Here is an 18,920-nt window from a genome sequence, read left to right as displayed (position 1 = left end):
TGAAAAATGACTACACATTTGACGTTTTCCACGCGACACATAACGTGTCAAGAGGCAAAAGACAACACGGTGACATAAAGTAACATTATGACTCACCTGGATGGCTTCGACATTTAGTCCAGAGCGCAGATTGTGTTGGAAAAGGCGAGGCGATGCTTCAGTGTTGCCGCCTGTCACCGGGGAAGGAGGAGTTAGTGTTTACTCCAACATAACAGAGCTGGCTGTCAGAGAGCACACGGATCCTGTCCCTGTTTGGCGAAGACAGGGAGCCACGGTCTGGCCAGAAACTGTATTACAACATCTGCGCTTCCTCATGAGACCTGGGGACTTTCGGTTTGTCCAAGTGTCTTTAAAATGTTTTCTTTTGGCTAAATCTGCAGCGTGTGACGGCAATACAGTGAAGGCAGAGGGTTAAGGGTGGTTATAACATGGAAAACATACCAGCAGTTTTACATTAATGTATTATTATTATTATTATTATTTGCAAAGTGGTCCCCAATAATTTCATAATTTTTAACCTCATTTGTGTATTTAAGTTGTTTTGAATTTTTTATTATTACATTTTATTTTATGTATATTTAAAACTTTTTTTCCTAAAACAATCATTTTATTTCATTACTTTAATTGTAATTTTAGTTATTATTTTAATTATCTTTCATTTTGATTATTTGTTTAATTCATATATTAATCACTATATATATATTTGTTTTATTCCTCTGACAAATTTATGTGGATAATAAATAGAATAAAATAATAAAATAAAATAATAAAATAAAATGATAAAATTATGTGGATGTTTTCCCAATATTTTTTACTTATTGCTTTTTTAAAATGTATTAATCATCATTTTTTTTAATTATTATTCCTCCCTCTCTCTTAATCAATTAATTTGCATTTTTTAAATTTCTTTAAATTTTTTATTTTATAGTATTTTCTCCTGATAAATCTTTTTACAGTAATATATTTTTGAATCTATTTGACATTACTATTATTTATTTATTATTTTTATTTCTCTTTACTTATTTGATCAACAACACTCTGCATTATCTCTCTGCAATTACTATCACTCTAATAAATATATAATATGTAGTTGCACATTGATGGGCATAGCTCCTGATTGGAGATTGGTACTTAGGCCTTTGGTATCAAGTGGGTGAATGTGACATGTAGTGTAAAGGTGCTTTGAGTGGTCGGAAGACTAGAAAAGCGCTATATATATAAGTGCAGTCTATTTACCACTATTATTCTTTAACCAAATGAGAAAGCGAGTGTGAAATCTCTACAGTGTTATGTAATAATGTATTACAAAAACGTACGACAGATCAAACATAATGCTGCTGAAATTCTGAGCTTCTTGCTAATTTAATTACACCTAGAGATAAGAGGACTGCCAGAAACATTTTGCAGACGCATTTACAGATTCTCTTGATAGCTTCTTATCTCACATTACCAGAAACCAGGAAGTCCTGAAGCTTCACGCTCTTCTGAAAAATAGAGCCAGCTTCCTTATTGTCTTAAAGCTGCTTCATTGTGGCAATAAATATATGTAAATGACGTCAAGCACAAATGTGTTATTTATGATTTCCTTCTTTGTCAACACTTGTGTTTAAAATGTGGTCTAATCATGAACCAAACATATCATCATGTCTTCTGTGCAATGCTAACAACCCCTTACATGACGTTAGTGCATCATTTATGACACGTATGACCGCGCCTCGCTCTGCCAGTAACTTTTTCTTTGGAGAGACGGGTAAATAATTAATCCACATTATGTTTTATGACCCCACAATTACAGGAGCAGGACTTTGAATCCAAGTCTGTGAACGTTCTTCCTTAAAAGTTGTTGTTTGTATATGTTTGACATTGATCAACAGGAGCTAGAATCATTTAACGTATCGTTTTAATAAAGACAATTCCAGACGCTGCTTTGTTCAGCTGTTTTTTTTTATGCTTCAGATGATCTTTGACAACCCTCACTGCACATTCAAACCACAGATATGATTTTCTTCTGATATATCAGTTATCTTCTCGAAACTGTTGTGGAAAGCTGTGTCCCTACCATAACAACCAGCCCTGTCTTTTCCTCTCAAACCAAAGGTCGCAGCCATAATCGAGAGGTTTTATGACCAGCAGTCCACATTTCACTCCACCCAGGAAGGCAGCTCATACGCAGAATCTTTAGAGGATCAAAAGGGTCCTATTCTGCCTCTGAGGAGAAGAGACGCTGGGATTTAGATTTAACTAGCACAACTGGAATACTGCGATAAACTGGGATAATGCCTTCCTTTAAGAAGAGTCTGCATTTCATGTCCAGTGCGTTGGTCACTGCCGTATCTGCCGGGTTGATGGGGTTTGCCATGTCACAACAGTGGGCAACAACGACCCTGGAGTGCACAAGAGCAGGAACTAACTTCTCTAACGGAACAGCCGTTATCGAACTGAAGCTTTTTGACGGCGTCGTGACCCGAAACTCTTGCCCCTTGTTTGGACAAGGTCGCCAGCCTTTTTCAGGTAAGGTTAAAAACCTCTCAAAGGTCCTGTTCACCCAAATTACAATAAATTTTCTCACTTAGAATTACCTGATACCGAATACTGATTTATTGTGTGTGTTTTTGTGTAGTGTTTCCTGAGTTGGTAGAAACAGGAGGCGCCCCTGTAATCCTGCATGGTTTGATTTTGGGCTTGTCGGCCCTGTGTCTGCTGTGTTCGGCCGGCAGCATCCTTATCTCCTTCTACAACAGTGTCAGTAACCCTTATGAGACCTACATGGGGCCTATAGGCATCTATGTCTGCAGCTCGCTCAGCGGTAAGTGATACAAATGTATACCCGAATAGTTATTACTTCGTATCCAGTGTATTCTATATAAAAATCATTTCACTCCTTTGGGCCATATTTCGAGTACAACATGCAGCATTTGGGACTCGTTAGCTACGATCAGACAACAGCTAATGTTAGCATTCAACCATTTCCTAGCTAACATAACCTTAGATAGTGTTAAATGATACAATTGGAAAGGTGTAAATTCCTGGCTAACTTTACCGTTGCTCATTAGGTAGGCTATGCAAATAAGTAAGCTAGCCAAAAAGCTAGATAAAAGGAGAGATGTACATTTCTAGCTAGCATAACCGTTAGCAAGAAATTTGTTTTTTTCTCTCATATCATATAACAGTATCAAATGGTAATGTCATGAAGAAAGTGGGTGGATGCTAACGTTAGCTGTGTCCTAATCCAGGGGCTGCAGCCTTCGTATTTGAAGGCTGATTGCGTCACAGAAGCGCGTCGAAGGCTGTCACAATTCGAAGGCTCCTTCAGATGCAGGCCCAACGTATCCCGAGACGCACCAATTCAAACGAAATGACTTTTACACAAGCGAGGAATACACTTATGCAGAAATGTAAAAGTTTTTGGCTTTAACTTAATCGAATAGCTTGCATTACACATGTTTAAGAAAACAAAATGGAAACAAACAAATTGAAACAAATTATCTTTAAAATAATAGGTTAACTTACTCGTCGTTTGTTATGCTACCCCGTTAGCCTGATAGGCGACAGGAGCAGCGTTTGGTGACGCAAGGGTAGACCGGACCGTCTCATTTCAGTTCGGCTTTAGTGTTCTTCGCAGGCTATGAATGTACCATCCTCCTAGACCGCCTCCTTCGAAGGCTTCAGCCCCTGAATTGGGTCACAGCTATAGTGTTAAATGACAGAATTGGAAAGGTGTACATTTCTGGCTAACTTAAGCTGCATTACAGTGTTAGCTTGCTCGTTGCTAATATGTAAGCTAGCCAAAAAGCTAGATAAAAGGAGAGGTGTAAATTTCTAGCTAGCATAACCGTTAGCAAGAAATGTGGCCTTTCCACTAGTATCACATAACAGTATCAAATGGTAATGTTACTAAGGAAGCGGGTGAATGCTAACATTGAGTGCTGACAGTTATCTAACATTAGCTAAAAAGCTATCCAATATGTTGTTTTACCTTGCAGTGTAGCTTGACGTCCCTCCTGATTTTCAGTATACATTTTCTTTTTTGGCTGAAAATCAACAATGAAGTCATTTTGTTGGATGAAAGAAAGAAATTCAATCCCGTTCCTTCATTTTTGACACCTCTAACGTTTCTCTTTCTCCTGCAGCGTGTGTGGCCGTCCTGGTCCTCATCCTCTATGTGCTCAACCTCATGCTGACCAACATGGCGGAGGATTTGGTGCAAAACTCTGTCCAAAATATTCCAGCACAGTTCAGGAACAAGACCTCACAAATACAGCTAGGATACTACCTGGTCATCCCGTACGTTGTGCTCTCCCTCATCGCCATTGCTTTGATCTACATGTACGACCACGCAGCCTACACGCACAGGAAGGAGCAGCAGAAGCCTACTGAGGACGCACCCAAGGAGATCATGATGTATTAGACGACTGCAGGGGAATCGCTCAACACTTTCTGGAGTCATTTACTGTAATAGAGAATTACTGAGAGAAATTGGGTATATGTACAGTAAAGTATGGATGTACAGCTTTTATAACCTACAATAACACAATATCATGTTTCACACTATAAGCTGCACTTTTATCAATGTGGGTTTTTTAATCTGATTTGACATGAAGTTATTATGAATTTGCCTAAACATTGAGTTTATTAGCATATAAGTTTTGCTTTAGATAGTTTTGGCATTGAACTGGCAATCGTCTTATCTATTTATTTTGTGTAAAGATGATTTAATGTCTGCTTGTTTGATAGGAAAAAAAAAAGTGATCTATTTTTAACATGAAAGTCAAATGTGTCTTTAAGTCATTCATACATTAAGATGTCTTAAATCAGCGGTTATTCTTAAACCCAATGTAAATAAATGTGTAAGAATAAGTTGATTGATTTTTAAAAAATAAATAACCAACTTTTATCTGTATTTTTTACATTTTATGTTTCAGATTTACTCAAATAATGATGTACAGGCTAAAAAAAAAAGTATTGCTATGAATGTATAAAACTTTTGAATATTTATAAAAGATAATGCAAGAGGAGAAAAGTGGGAAGAGGCAAAGTGGGATTCACTGATCTTTGCTGCCCTCTATCTCTGAGATGACCCAAATGCAGAGAGACATCTCGTGTCAAATCTGACCCTAAAACAGCAGCCGCTTGTTTTCTTAATCTATCTTTAGATATGGCTGACAGTTAATGTAGTCTGTCTATTCATAAGTTGGGATATTGTCATTCCCATGATTGAACAGCTCCAGACTTGGGGTTAACCAGAAACACTATAACTACCAGATTTTTGATAGTTGACTGGTTTTTTAAAAGATTCCTCAACTATTGATATTATTTCTTTTTACAATACATTTGGTATTGGATCATTCAAAAATGTTTGTTTCATCCAAAAGCGGCGCGATAAGATCTGTTTATAACAGCAGTTGTACACAGGTGAAGTCATCAGCAACGGCTGAGCGGTGAAGTGGTGAGTGAATCATCACTCCTTTTTTAAACATGTAAATATGAAACACAATTCGAAGTTTTTTCCACCAGTTAAAGTTATGAGCCATCAGTCTTTCAGTAGGTTTAGCCCTCTGCCTCACTAGCTAACGTTAGTTTTGACTTGTGATAGCTTGTAGCATCTTATTTATTGTTGAAAAGGTGAGCTCAGAGCTACATGAGTCCCTGTGGGTGAGTTAGCTGAGAGTGTTTCCCACCCCAATATCACAGAGGTTACAGTTAGTAAATCACAAAGTACCACGACCGACACGCACCGCTGAGGCAGTTTTAATCAGCCATTAAGGGCACTTTTGTCTGCCCCAAAATGAACACCCACTGGAGCCTTTGGGCACATTTGTCAGCCAGAAAAATTATAGCCAATCAGTGTCTCAGGGACACTTTTGTACACCAAAATTTTATACCCACTTGGGGCATTGGGAACACTTTTGTCTGCCAAAAAATGTATCGCCAATCAGTGTCTCAAGGACACTTTGTCCACCAAAATTTTACAGCCAATGGATGCCCTGGGGACTCTTTTGTTTGCCAAAACTTTACACCAAATGGGCGCCTTAGGGGCACTTTTGTCTGCCAATATTTTTCCCATCTTATCAGTTATTACATTATTACTTTATCCATTACTTTTAGCAGATGGTTTAGCCTCTTTTCTGCTAACTTGCTTGTTAGTTTTCATTTGCTATCGCTCACACAAATAGTATTTCAAGTGCTACAGCCGACTTGTTGATATATAGTTTTGTGATCAAATCAAAAATGTCTGTACCCTGACCTAGGGCAACTTCAGAAGTGCTTCCTGAGGAATCACATACACATGGATTACTTTACCTCCCTTCGTCCAGTCACGGCTCATGATAGAGGTGGTGCAAGTTGAGACCTCTAAACTCAAATGATGCATTGCATCTTAACAGAATCTACTTCCACGTGGGATCAACTTTGAGAAGCTTTGATGAGTGATACGCATTCATTACAGGTCTGTTTAATCCATCTAAAAGGATTAAAGAAAACATGCAATGCTGACACACATAGTGATCCAAACAAAGCTTGCTGATTCTGTAGAAGCTGAGATAGATCTTGCTGAGAGTCAGCGTCTATTGTCTCGGGGATCTTCAGACGCTCTCACAGCTGTGATTCACATGACTGTGTTGACATGAGAGCAGGGCCGAAGTGTCCTGTTACCGTTTCCCGTGTCCCATCACTCAGGGTCTAAAGTCTGTTTGGACATGCCCTTTGCAGCACCTCTCAGCCCCGCAACGCCTTCTACCTGCCTTCAAAAGAACCACTCTACCTTCAAGTCTCACACTTCAAGGGACCTGTGGAAGGATGCAGCAATCTGCTTTGTTGTTGTCAGCGTGAATATGTATTATATTTCTGAGGACGAATGTGTAATAGATGAATCGAAAGCATTTTAGACCCGACAGAAATTCCATTAGCAGAGTAGAAAGTCCACAGCGCCTTACAGAAGTTACTTTCTTCCCTGACACCAAAACCACTCCGGACAAAATATTCATGATAGAGGATGTTAGCCCTGCAGATGTGAGCGTGGCACAGCGTGACGCCGGGGCAGGTTGTCTCTCATGAGGAGGCCACGTTAAAGCCCGCTGTAGCGCAGAATCACCTGCTGTGAAATTGATAAGCTCCACATAACACAGCACAGATCAGTCAGCCATTAGAGACCCTCTTATTCTTTGAAATTCATCATTGACCCAGTATGACCTTTGCAGCCAGTAGCTAAAAGACAATCAGGAGCAAAATACGTATCCCACTTTAGTCATTATAAGAGATTTTAGGCTCTTCAGAGACATTTTTATTCCTCAATTCTGAACATTAACTTGTTTAACAGCTGCCAGGGGAGATATGTGACTATATCTATTACCATCTCCTCCTGTGTGCACTGAGGTGTGGAGGAGCTGAACTGCTATTGAGAGACCCTCCTCGCCGTTTGCTGTGCAAACATCGATTGAATCAAATCAGAGATGGCCAGTAATCTCTTCCTCTCTGCATACTCTCTGTCATTTGGGCCCAGCAGATTGGATAAACCAGGGATTATGCAGGAGCCCTGAGCCCTGACCGCTCACTCTGTGTGATAGGATTAAAGCGGAAACTTTTGTACCTGTGAAACCTTATCCTCCGAGGTCCCGCATTACAGAGGCCTGTGAAACAGACACCTCCAGCTGCAGGGCAGGGGAGGGGGGGGCACACATTCAGAGTCCACTCTGGCGGGGCAGAAGAGGTGCCGGGGGAAGGGGTCTGGTGTTCTGCCACCTGAGAGTTATTAAGGTGTATTTATGAAGGGCGGAGAGCGTCAGAAATACATTTTCACAAACACCTCAAAAGGCTTGTTAAGAAAAGGAATAATAAAAAAGCGAAATCCAAATAGAAACATCCAGAACGTTCCTCAGACGAGTCGATCAACCTGAAAATCCAATCATGCCCCAAAGCCTTTTTTATTTGATGTCCTTGTCGCTGCTGAGTGACCTGCAGCTCTGTGCCAGTAAGATGTGTGTGTGTTTATCTCTGTTACATGTTCCCATGAGGTCATGAACAGTTATGACACTGCTGCTGCCCTGACAACACAACATAACATAACAACAGCTGTTTACAAGACATTTTACACATGGAACTTCCTCCTCTGTGTATGTTTTCTATTGTCAGTGCTGTACTCGATTCTTTTCTACACTGACCACTTCCTCCTTGTACTGTCTGTTGTTTTTAGTTGTGGGTTTCTCAAACTGTTAATTCTAATCTTTTTTTTTTTTTTGATTACCGTTTTTTTTGATTAAAGTGTGCTGCGTCCTACATACCGGTGTGACCAATATACCAGTATAAAATGCAGAGAGGTATGTTATTCTGTAACGGTTGTTAAGTGATGACTCTGCATCTCTGCATTAAACTGTTTCTGGGTCCGAGCCGCTACAACGTCTCCTGTTCACAATATGCTGCAGTGCTGTTTTGTGTTTTTCTCGCTGTTTTAAACTAGCTTGCTTGTTGCTAACGCTTCGTCACAGACATGCATCATCATGATCGCCATTGCAGCCGCCACCCTCACAACAATCAACGATACCGTGAGCTGCCAGCTACCGGTGCGGGAGCTAGCAGGATTGCAAACTCGACATGGTGAAAACAGATGTTAGGCTGAAAATTGTGTGTTTTTAATGTGTTTTAAATGAAAATAGTGTTGAAATAACTTGTTACACGTTTTTATTCATACATAGCTATAGAAAACCTTTTCAGTCTCTCTCCTTCCTTTACAGATTTAATTGTGTCGTGGCCAAGCTTTTCCCTCCATCTTGCCGGAGGTAAAGGAGGCCTCGCTCAATTTAAAGGGAGAGCTTGGTGACCTTTGGGAGGAGAGAATAGCCGTCACTTTCCCGGGTGTGATAAGGTTATCCCATCAGATGTGTGATGGCCCCTTTCTCCGCTTGAAAGGACTCTTTAAAATGCAGACGGGTTCATTATTAGAGCTGATGTCACCAGATTTTTCAGGGTCTTTTTTTACAGATGTACAGAAATTAATAGTACCATTGAAGTTTTTCATTCTTATTAACTTTCGGTTTGATTAGCTGCTCCGTTTGAAGCTCAGATTTATACCCTGGCTTTGGATAATACATGGGATGACCTTCACTCACTCTCCCAGCCCCTACTGTAGAATCAAATACTTAATCTCCTGCTGTAGAGGAACATAGCAGACAGCTATTGGCGTTTTTTTTTTACAGGTAACAATGTGTGGCAGCCTGTGTTTACTTGCTAGCTTCTTGCTAGCTAGCAAGTAAACACCGCTAGCTAGCTACCCCGCCTCACAGTACATTTGAGCTCTGAAAGCCTGAAACAGTTGAAATGTTAAGAATGATATACTTTATAGTTCACATAAGAAACCATTCTTCTATAATACATTCTTTCTCAACAGATTTATAAATGACTTTTTTATGATAAAATCAAGCTAAGTGTGACATAAAGCGTCTAAAGCTAATACAGAAGACTGAGTGCTGTCTAGTCGACCCTCTAAGAGTAGGAGTGCATGAAACTTCGGAAGTATCAATTTCTTTTAAAAGTGTTTCCTTTGTTGCATTTTTTTAGCTCTACCACTTTGATTTAGACGGAAATATGACGACTTAATGGACTCCATAAAGTGTGCCATTAAGTTTCGTAAGGTTGGCAAGCTGCCATTTCTGAAATGTCTCCACATTTCTTGGTTGGGCTGTTGGAAGATTTTTTTACAGACATATATTCCACCTTATTATAAATTGTATATATCATTCCCCTGATTTCCCACCAAGGGCTGTTTTTGTCAGTACTTTGGTTTGTGAGTACACTCCTACCAGCCTCAGATTCACATTGATTTGGATGGCAATTAGCAAATGCTAGCATGCTAACACACTAGACAAAGACGGTGGAAATGGCACTATTAACAGCTATACATCAACATGTTAGCATTATAGAGCATAATAAATAAATAAGCATACATTAATTAGCATTTTACTCCATTTCCTCAGAGAATCTTTGTCTTGTTGGATTAATTGTTCAATAAGAGAGTTATTGAGGCTTTGGGAACATTACGTCTTATTTCCTGTTTTCTGACGTGACAGGAATCTACACGGCCTGGCTCTTACCTATTTGTTTAGTTAAATCCAGGTGGTGAGTTTTTTTTGGCCAGGCAGTGTACATCATTCATCCACCAGCTATACTTCTTTAGCTTCTTCCTGTTAGCCTACATTTGAGTTTTTTTGTATGTAACTGAGTGTAACTGAATGTAACTCTGAGTACATTCTATAAACCTTAAACAAAATTAAATAGTCTACTGCTGCAACTGAACTCCCTCTGTGTTTTTTTTCTTTGTTGCGTCAGCCGACTGCAGACGAACGGCGGGGTTCTCGTCCTCACTCCATGGTGCGCTCCTTCACCATGCCTTCCTCCCAGAGGCCGCCGTCTGTGGTTTCAGTCACCTCCATCTCCTCTGACAACTCCCCCTCCAGGCCCGGCTCAGACGGGTAACGCTCTGTTCACTGTTCTTCGGGGCATAAAACACCATACATCGTCCTCTTTAGAGCAGTTTTAACTTTAAATATTAACATTGCTGTTTTGTTAAGTTCATGAAGACTGTGCTCCTGTTATAAACCAGAAAAGGAAGCACAAAGCATTCTTGTACAGTTGGAGGAGTTTCTCTGCATCTTCTCTGGCATGAGTCAGCGTATTACATAAAGTTCAAGGCTTATTGAAGGCTGTATTAAAATTAAAACATCCACTGAATGATCAGACTCGCTTCCCAAGCCAGTGAAAGATTGATAAAGCCGCCTCAGATGCGCGGCCAAGTAAGAGATGAACACCCTTTGATTGGACCATTATCTCATTCTCTTTCTGCCAGCTTTGCCCTGGAGCCTCTCCTGCCAAAGAAGCTGCACACCAAGTCTCAGGACAAGCTGGACCGGGACGAGCCTGACAGGGGGGGCAAGGACAGGAAGAAGGAGAAGAGGAACAGTAAGCACCAGGAGATCTTTGACAAGGAGATGAAGACGACAGAGATCCCTCTGCAGCCCGCCGAGGCCGTCATACTGTCTGAGACGGTAGTGCAAGAAACTCTCTCTTCCTTCTCCTGTGCTGTATTCTCCTGCTCTTGTTGTGTTCTCTTTCTTTTACTCTGTCCTGCACAAGTACTATGAACATGTGCTCTGGATGTTTATAGTTCCCTAAAGCTAAAAGAGGAGTTTTGGGCTGACCAAATTCACACCTCCTGACAACCAGAGCAGGAAGTTTTGGGACCTTCCGATGTTAGGCCTAGATTAGTGAAGGTTTTACTGATCCAGGCTTTAATTGTCTTTAAATTCAAACTATGTGTACAAATAATGGAACTAGAAGAAGAAGATCTTCTTTCTTTGATCTTCCACCTTCGTCTACCCCTTCCCCTGTGTTCTCTTTGCACTCTACATATCTATACCGCCCCCACCCCCGCCCTCTCTACTGTGCTCATGTCGCAGGTATCCCTGCATGCCCAGTGGGAATGCTCCCTAGCTTCCAGAATTAAGATAAGGGCAGGAATGGGATCCAAAAGAGGGCCCTGGGAGCGGTGGAGCCGTCTGGCTTGTGATAGGAGCCGCCTGCCTCGGGGGTCAAGGGTAGAGCACCTAGGGGTCCCTGCTAGTTACAAAGGAGTCTTAGGAACACACACGTTTAGAAAATAGCTTTTTCAGCCTCAATGCAAATTGCAATTTTATGTTTTATTGTTCTAAGAAAAAACGACATCCCTGACTAAAGCGTCTTGTTATTTTCAGGTCTCCCTCGTGGCTGCCTGTTTGACGCAGGCAAATTACAAAGCTGTTTGTTAATGTAGCCTACAGTGTGGAGTAGCCCTGAGGACATATCTTTTTATATTGAAATTGCAGCCCTAATAAAGCCGGCAGCACGTGCTCTTGCATGCAAACACTGATTTGTAACCACAAATAAAATAATGGAACCCGAGGAGCACATTTATCCAAATAGTTTCTCCTTCAGGATTACAAACAGCCGACTTGTGAGCTGCGTGGATACAATCGCATCGGCCCCAAAGGAGACGTGAAACCAATTTTCTCCTTTAAATGATCTTTTATTGATCTTTTGTTATATTTTACCCTCCACTGGACACATTTGCAACACAGTCAATTTTGTTCTCACTTCTGTTTTATTGGCTTGTTGTGTAATTTAGATCCCTGACAGTGCTAACAACTTACCTTTGTCTGTGCACAATCAGATCAGCCCCCTGCGGCCTCAGAGACCAAGGAGTCAAGTTATCAACCAGATTGGTGTAGACCGCCGCCTCTCCGTGTCCCCCGGACCTCCTTCTTCTTCTAACTCCTCCTCGCCAGGACCCCCACCCATCACGCCCAGGAGCAAACTCTTCTTCAGCCTGCACACTGGTTCCAGTAAGAGCGATCCTACTGTACTCACTAAGACTGGTGGACCGGAGCCTTTGTTGTCTTTGTTGCACCACTGTTGCCACATGCGCCAAGATACTGTGTTTGGTCTTAATCATAGCGCTGTGGGGCATTTCTGCTACATTTCTTTAAATGACCAAGCACATCATAACTGTCAGCACCGAACACACACCCTCTGAGTTTATGTCTTTGTCACTGGGCTGGCTGGATCACACATAATGGGCTCATTTGTTCCAGATGTTCATTAGCAAAAGAGAGAGATGACTGCTGCTGCCTCAAAACTCTTGGATAAAAACGCCACTTTTAATTCACACTTTGCTTCTTCCCTCAGACACTGAGGCATGAGATGCACGTTTTAAGTCGACCAAATCAGTTTCATGCCAGCATCTTTGAGTCGCAGGATTCTTGTAAAACAATCTGCACTTAAAAGCAGATGTCCATCGATTCAGTATTGCACTTCTATAAAGTCAGGGGACTTGCTAGAAAATCAATGCAACAAAGGCTGTTGTGTCCTGACTTTTATGTGATTTGTACGGGTCAAGCCCCAAAAACAAAGGAGGCTGTTCTGTTCTCAACAGTGCAAATGTTATTACATAGAAACTAATAGTTTTTGTCATCTAAAAAATAGGGCCTGAAGTATTTCAAATTCTTCCATTATATATTTGTGGTAATATTTAACTCAAACTCCACCATTGGTTTTTTTTATTAAAGAGGGGGTATTCTGCTGTTTCACATTTTAAGACATATATATAATGTTACAATGTTGGATGTCCAGACTAAACGTGGGTGAGGTTTCAAATCTGTTGGTAAAAGTATGTTGGAGTAATCCCCTGCTAAAAAAAGACTTCTCCAGATGCCCAAATATAGAGTTCCTCCACTCTGTGATGTCACAAAGTGGAGGAACTCTATATTTGGGCATCTGCCCGAGACACAGCAGAACTTCCTGCCCCTGGCACAGTTCAAAGACACACCCACCCAGCAACTCAGTCTGCCTCTGACTTCTGCCCCTACAAGCCCTACACCTCTGAGTGTAGGGCTTGTAGGGGCAGGGTTTCTTAAAGGCACTGCGCTGACTGAGTCGTTTCAGGCAGAGGCTGTATGAGGGCCTGCACAGAGCCCCAGAGTGAGACAAATGTTTTTTTAACTGTAAATTATGCTAAGCTACTCCACAGGTATCACAGAGTGAAACATGACGCTTGAAATTAGCATAATACTCCCCCTTTAAATATTTATATTATGGTTATAAATGCTTAAAGGGAGGGTTAAAGTAGTGTTCACAATTTTGTATGATTTAGAGATATATTTAAAAATTAAAATTGATTTTTTTTCTTGTGTAATTAGGGTACGGGAGCTTCCCTGAGCTCCTGTACTTCATTGTGAGGCAAGCATTCTCTGCAGACACAGTTAAAATATCAACATGGCAGCATTAGAGCTAATAGAAGTGAAGGTTCTTCAGTCGTCTGGAAGTGGTTCGGTTTTGCAGCGTCTGACCTCGAGCACACCACTGTCTGCTGTTAAGTTTGTCCAAAATGTGCGAACTAAAAGCAGCATGACTAATTTATTTCATCATCTAAAACAGGAACGAAGCAGAGCATTACTGTGTGGCGCACCAGCCCAGCCCAAAAGCACTTACTAAAAAGAAGCTTTTTATCTGAGGTTTTATTTTCAATCCATCGATTTTTATTTACAAAGCCACCAAACACAACAAAAGTTATCTCAGGACACAGGGAATTCACCAGAATCCATTTAGAGCAACGCTACCCATGTAGTGTGACTGTAAGCTGATGCGTCCCCTCTCTCTCTCACACAGGTCTCGAGCTGAACGGGATGGGCTCCTCCGACAAAGGTGAGAACCCTCCTCCGCTGCCGGTGAAAGGAAGCACGGCTGATTACGGCAACCTGCTAGATAATCAGGACTTGACGAGTCCCACGACGCCTCCTCCACCCCCGCCACATCAGAGGGTAGGTGTTTTAATTAGAGCTGAGAGGAGCTCCGTAATGATGCATGGCACTTCTAATGAAGCAAGAGGTTGCTTCACGCACTTGACATTCGGGTTAGCCTCCTCCGCTGTCCCTTCACCCCTATACGTCCTGTCATAATGTGCGCATGATGTGTATATGCATGTTTCACACTGTGCGTGTTCTCTATTTATGCCTCGTTTTCGCAATGTGTGCCACAGAGAAGTGTAGGCATCAGTCAGTTAGCAGCGAGGGCCTCCACCCGCCTGTCCACCCTGCTGTTATTTATATATTTATACCCCCCCCCAGCCGGCCCGCCGCTCAGACGTGATTGATCGGATGATTACTTTGCCTCTCACATCCATCAGGAGCCCTCCCGCTGTTAATCACCAGCTCGTCTCTCCACACTCACCGACGTCTACGCTAGCCATCCTCTCGCCTCGCCACTCGCTTAACTAATCTTATTTATCCGCTGTCACAGCGCCGTGGACAGGTAGTATAGCTGCTGGTCTTTAAAGGAATCCACGACTCATACTGATGTTCACAATCATGTTTAATCTTCACAGAAGACTATCAAACACCGTGAAAACTACAAAACGAAAGAAGACAATTTCAGACATTTAGCATGAAATAAATAAAGACAGTAAATTAACAAGTAAAATAACTTAATATTTACCGTGTTCGCCTGGTAGACCAACAGAAATGCAAAATAAAAGACGGGATCAACAAGTGCCGCTTCCACCCGCCAGCTCTCAGTCTCTCTGGCGCTGCACCACGTCTGCGTGCAGCATGGTCACATGACCAACAACAAAACTTTATTGGCCAGGACGAACGTAACAAAGGAAATTTACTAATACTGTATAATGCTTATGTAATACTTTGACATGACAAAATAACCGAAAAAGCAGTGAAATTAAATTCTTAAGGACTGCAACAAAGGTAAAATGTTACAATAATCATTAGGAGAAAAGGGCTAAGTTTAGTAACTCTCGCCGTTGTCATGGCAACGTGTGAGGTCGGAGCAGCGTCCGCTACAGGTAGTAAAACGCAGCCTCTGCTCGCAGAGTGGCAGCAGGCTGAAAGTGGTGAAGTGAGAGCAGATGTTCACAGGCTGAGTGACAGCGGCTCTTCATTTGGAGTCCTTATAAAGTTGGAAAGTTCTCTTTTCTTTGAAGGAGTACAACAACATTTTTCATCACCAGAAAACATTAGCTTAGTGTGCTTTCACACCTACAGTCTGTTCATTTGATCTGAATCAAAGACCAAAATGTTACAATGTGGCGTTTTGCCTCGAGTTTGTTTTGCCGGGGGACCAAAAGTTTTGATGCGCGAGGAAGACTGCTCTCTGATTGGTCAGAATTTCTATGTGGGAAAACTCCCTGAAGTTAACAAAGAGAGAGAGGTTTTTTTACTTTTAGCCGACGTTGATCCACAGTTCGATGAGTTCCATCTCCTTCAGTTTTTCACTGAACAGTTTGAACTCCTCTGTGTTCTTGTGCCTTTCCACAAGTATTTGTAAAATTGTTTGGTCAGCCCATATTTCAGAGCCCTCACCTCGTCTCTCCCCCACGTCTGTCCTCTACTTATCATGCTGCCTGGCTGCGTCTGTCTCTGCAAGTGTCAGCGCCTGTTAACAACCCACAATGCAGTGTTTTGGTTTGCTTCCTATATTAAGTCCTACTTTAAGTCTGTTTATGTTCTCACCTGAATCGAACCGGACCGTGGTTTGTATGGAAACAGACCGAGTCCTGTCTGTTCTGTTGGTGTTCTCACCTGTCCAAACGAACCAGATTTTCAGATCAAAGCCCGAAAGTCCGGACCAAAGCTGTCAGGTGTGAAATGATTCCAAGTGTTGTGCCAGGCTACATGATATAAACCCAAACTCAATATGCGGGGTATCTTGGAGGAAAATAAGCCTCCGTGTACAAATGTGTGTGTCATTAGGTAGGTTGGATCAAGTTTATAGACTTCATAAAAGAAGTGGACATTGCCTTTTGGTTTCACAATTGAAGCAAATGTGAAAGTTCCTTAAATCTACATTTCTCTCTAGTGGCCAGCAGGGGGCGACAACACAGGTTGTAAAATGAGCTTGTATGCAAGCAGATGAGAAAATGACCCTGCTTCTCAGTTGATTTGTAAAAATGCTCTAACTTAGTTTATGGTCACAATCTCTAGTATGACATCCTTTTCAGTACAGCATGATGTTTACTTCCTGAATTTTGGTCCCATTTAGAGTAAAATTGCCAATAAGGCAGGGTATGTTTAGGACGTGGCTACCTGTGATGGATAAGTCGCAACCATGGCAACCTGTCAACAAGGAAAGAGATGTAGAGATCTAAACATGTTCGCTTCTGGTTCCAAAAATAATCCAAGATGGTGACGGCCAAAATGTCATGCGTGGCTTCAAAAAGGTCGTCCAGAAACCAATGGGTGACGTCACTATGGCAACATCCACTTCTTTTATACAGTATATGATCCATAGTGACCATCCACAGACATGAGTGTTTGGTAAGCTGATCCTGGCTGATTCGTCCCTGTGTTTAAAGGCCTGTCAATCATTTAAAGACCGACAGCAGTTTTAAATCCCTGTGTGAGAAACAATAACACATTCAAGGTAACTGTGTTGTCTATTCACAGCATGTTCCACCTCCTCTGCCCAGCAAGACCCCTCCTCCACCTCCCCCCAAGACCACCAGGAAGCAGGCCTCCATCGATTCAGGAATTGTACAGTGAACAAAGACGCTGACAGTAGGACCAAACGACACACTGACAACACAACAAAAAAAAACAACATCAACTGTAAACGCTTCCCCTCCCCAAAAAAAAAAAAAAAAAGCAGTTATTTTTACCCACACATTCCTCGCTCCCTGTCCCAGCTTGACAAGATGAATACCTCACTGCAGCCCGCCCCTTCTTATCATCTTTTTTTTTTTTTTTCCTTCTTCTCGTGTTGCCTTCAGTTTGACGATGATGCAGTCTGCAGCAGGGAGCATGTTGCACAGATGAGTAGTCACTGAATTTATAGATGCTGTCTCCTGTACCACTTCAAGACTCTATCAGGACGTTCAGACGGATAAGCTCGGACCACCGGCTTCCCTAAAATGGCCAAAATCTCACGTATATGAGAGCGCATTAAAGAATGATTCCTCTTTTATTCATACTCCCACTATGTACAGAGGTTTGTATATAGGATTTTATTTTATTTCAGGTTTTTTTTGTATGTGATTTGATGACTTTTTTTTGTATTAACGTATCATTAGAGTAAGCGGCATTTATACAAACAAAAAAGGGCTTGTAGGTTTTGAATTGACAGGGACTTTACAGAGACGGATCATGGATTTTATTGGTATACATTTGGAGTGCACATACAACTAACTCCTATCATTATCATCGTCAGACCTTGTCCTAGATTTGCTGTAACCTTGGATTTCAATAATATTCCCAATTCACTACTGACATGACTTCTGAATAAACTTTCAAATGTATGTATTTTTAAAAACATGTCTGCCTCATTATTTCGGATGCTGAAAATAGATGCGAGTGTTTTCATATTTCCAGAACAATCTGCACGCGTTCCCTCGCTTCTGCTGAGCCCTCGGTAACGCCGCCTTGAGTGACAGCCCTCAAGAACAGCCTCTTCATTATGAACACACGGGCGTTTTATACCGCATACGTGTTACGCCGCAGAATGACTTCCATACAGGCTAATGCAATCACATTTCCATAATGTGCCTGCTCACCAAGCGATCATTTCTCCTTTTCAAAGCTGAAAGTGTGAGTCTGGAATGCGGCCCACATTTGAAGAATAGCTTGGCGGCGTATATGAGCCAACAAACCACAGGCGCCTGCTTTGTCCTGCTTTATACACCTGAATTCTGCTTTTATAGAAACTCCTGAAGGTCATACTTATATTTCTATCTTAAAAACACGGGTTTCTTTACACTGCTGCAGCGTAATAAAAGGTCATGTGAGGAATTTAAAGAGGGGGTGTTATGCTGCTTCACATTTAAGACATATATATAATGTTACAATGTTGGCATGTTCACACTAAACGTGGGTGAAGTTTCAAATCTGTAGGTAAAAGTATGTTGGAGTAATCCCCAGGCTTCTCAGCTCAGTCTGCAGGCTGCTGTGAACGCCAGGTTTCACACAGTTTTTTTCTTCACGCTGCACTTTGTGATGTGGGAAAGCTGGCCAATCAGAATAAAGCGGGCTTGTGGGGGCGGGGTTTTTAAAAGGGACAGAGCTGACTGAGGCCATGTCTACACGTACACGGGTATATTTCAAAACTGAGTTTTTCCCTCCTTCGTTTCCACAAAAACCCCGTCCACACGAGCATGGTTCTAAAAAAATCCTGTTCAATTGAAAAGGCAAAAACACAACAGAAACGCTGTCATGAGAATGGCACACCAACAGGCGGCGATATAACCTGGTCATGCAAAGAAGAAAAAGAAAATTGCGGCCGATCAAATGTCTGAAAAAATCTATTGCTGCAAGACGGGCTGCGATGGCGCATCGAGGAACGATGGCGCATCGAGGACGACATATCAGTATAGTGTAACTGTAGTAACTGTACAATGTTTA

General features: G+C 41.7%; 2 protein-coding genes across 2 annotated transcripts; both read left to right on the top strand.

Moving 5' to 3' along the window:
- Nucleotides 1–2,276: 2,276 nt before the first annotated feature.
- LOC138594038 (clarin-3-like) lies at nt 2,277–4,408 on the top strand. Its single transcript, XM_069665131.1, has 3 exons — nt 2,277–2,511; nt 2,621–2,806; nt 4,131–4,408. Exons 1-3 carry the CDS (start codon nt 2,277–2,279, stop codon nt 4,406–4,408), a joined length of 699 nt encoding a protein of 232 aa, XP_069521232.1.
- Nucleotides 4,409–10,917: 6,509 nt separating this feature from the next.
- LOC138593022 (dedicator of cytokinesis protein 1-like) lies at nt 10,918–17,835 on the top strand. The gene is made up of 4 exons (XM_069663844.1): nt 10,918–11,033; nt 12,194–12,365; nt 14,188–14,339; nt 16,974–17,835. Exons 1-4 carry the CDS (start codon nt 10,977–10,979, stop codon nt 17,067–17,069), a joined length of 477 nt encoding a protein of 158 aa, XP_069519945.1. The 5' UTR covers nt 10,918–10,976; the 3' UTR covers nt 17,070–17,835.
- Nucleotides 17,836–18,920: the final 1,085 nt, after the last annotated feature.

The sequence above is a fragment of the Semicossyphus pulcher genome, unplaced genomic scaffold (genome assembly GCF_022749685.1).
Source record: "Semicossyphus pulcher isolate SPU_LCO1_2020_fin unplaced genomic scaffold, fSemPul1.0.p SCAF_16, whole genome shotgun sequence".
Taxonomy (NCBI): Eukaryota; Metazoa; Chordata; class Actinopteri; order Labriformes; family Labridae; genus Semicossyphus; species Semicossyphus pulcher.
Note: the sequence above shows the minus strand (reverse complement) of the source record. Positions and strands in the feature narration are given on the sequence as shown.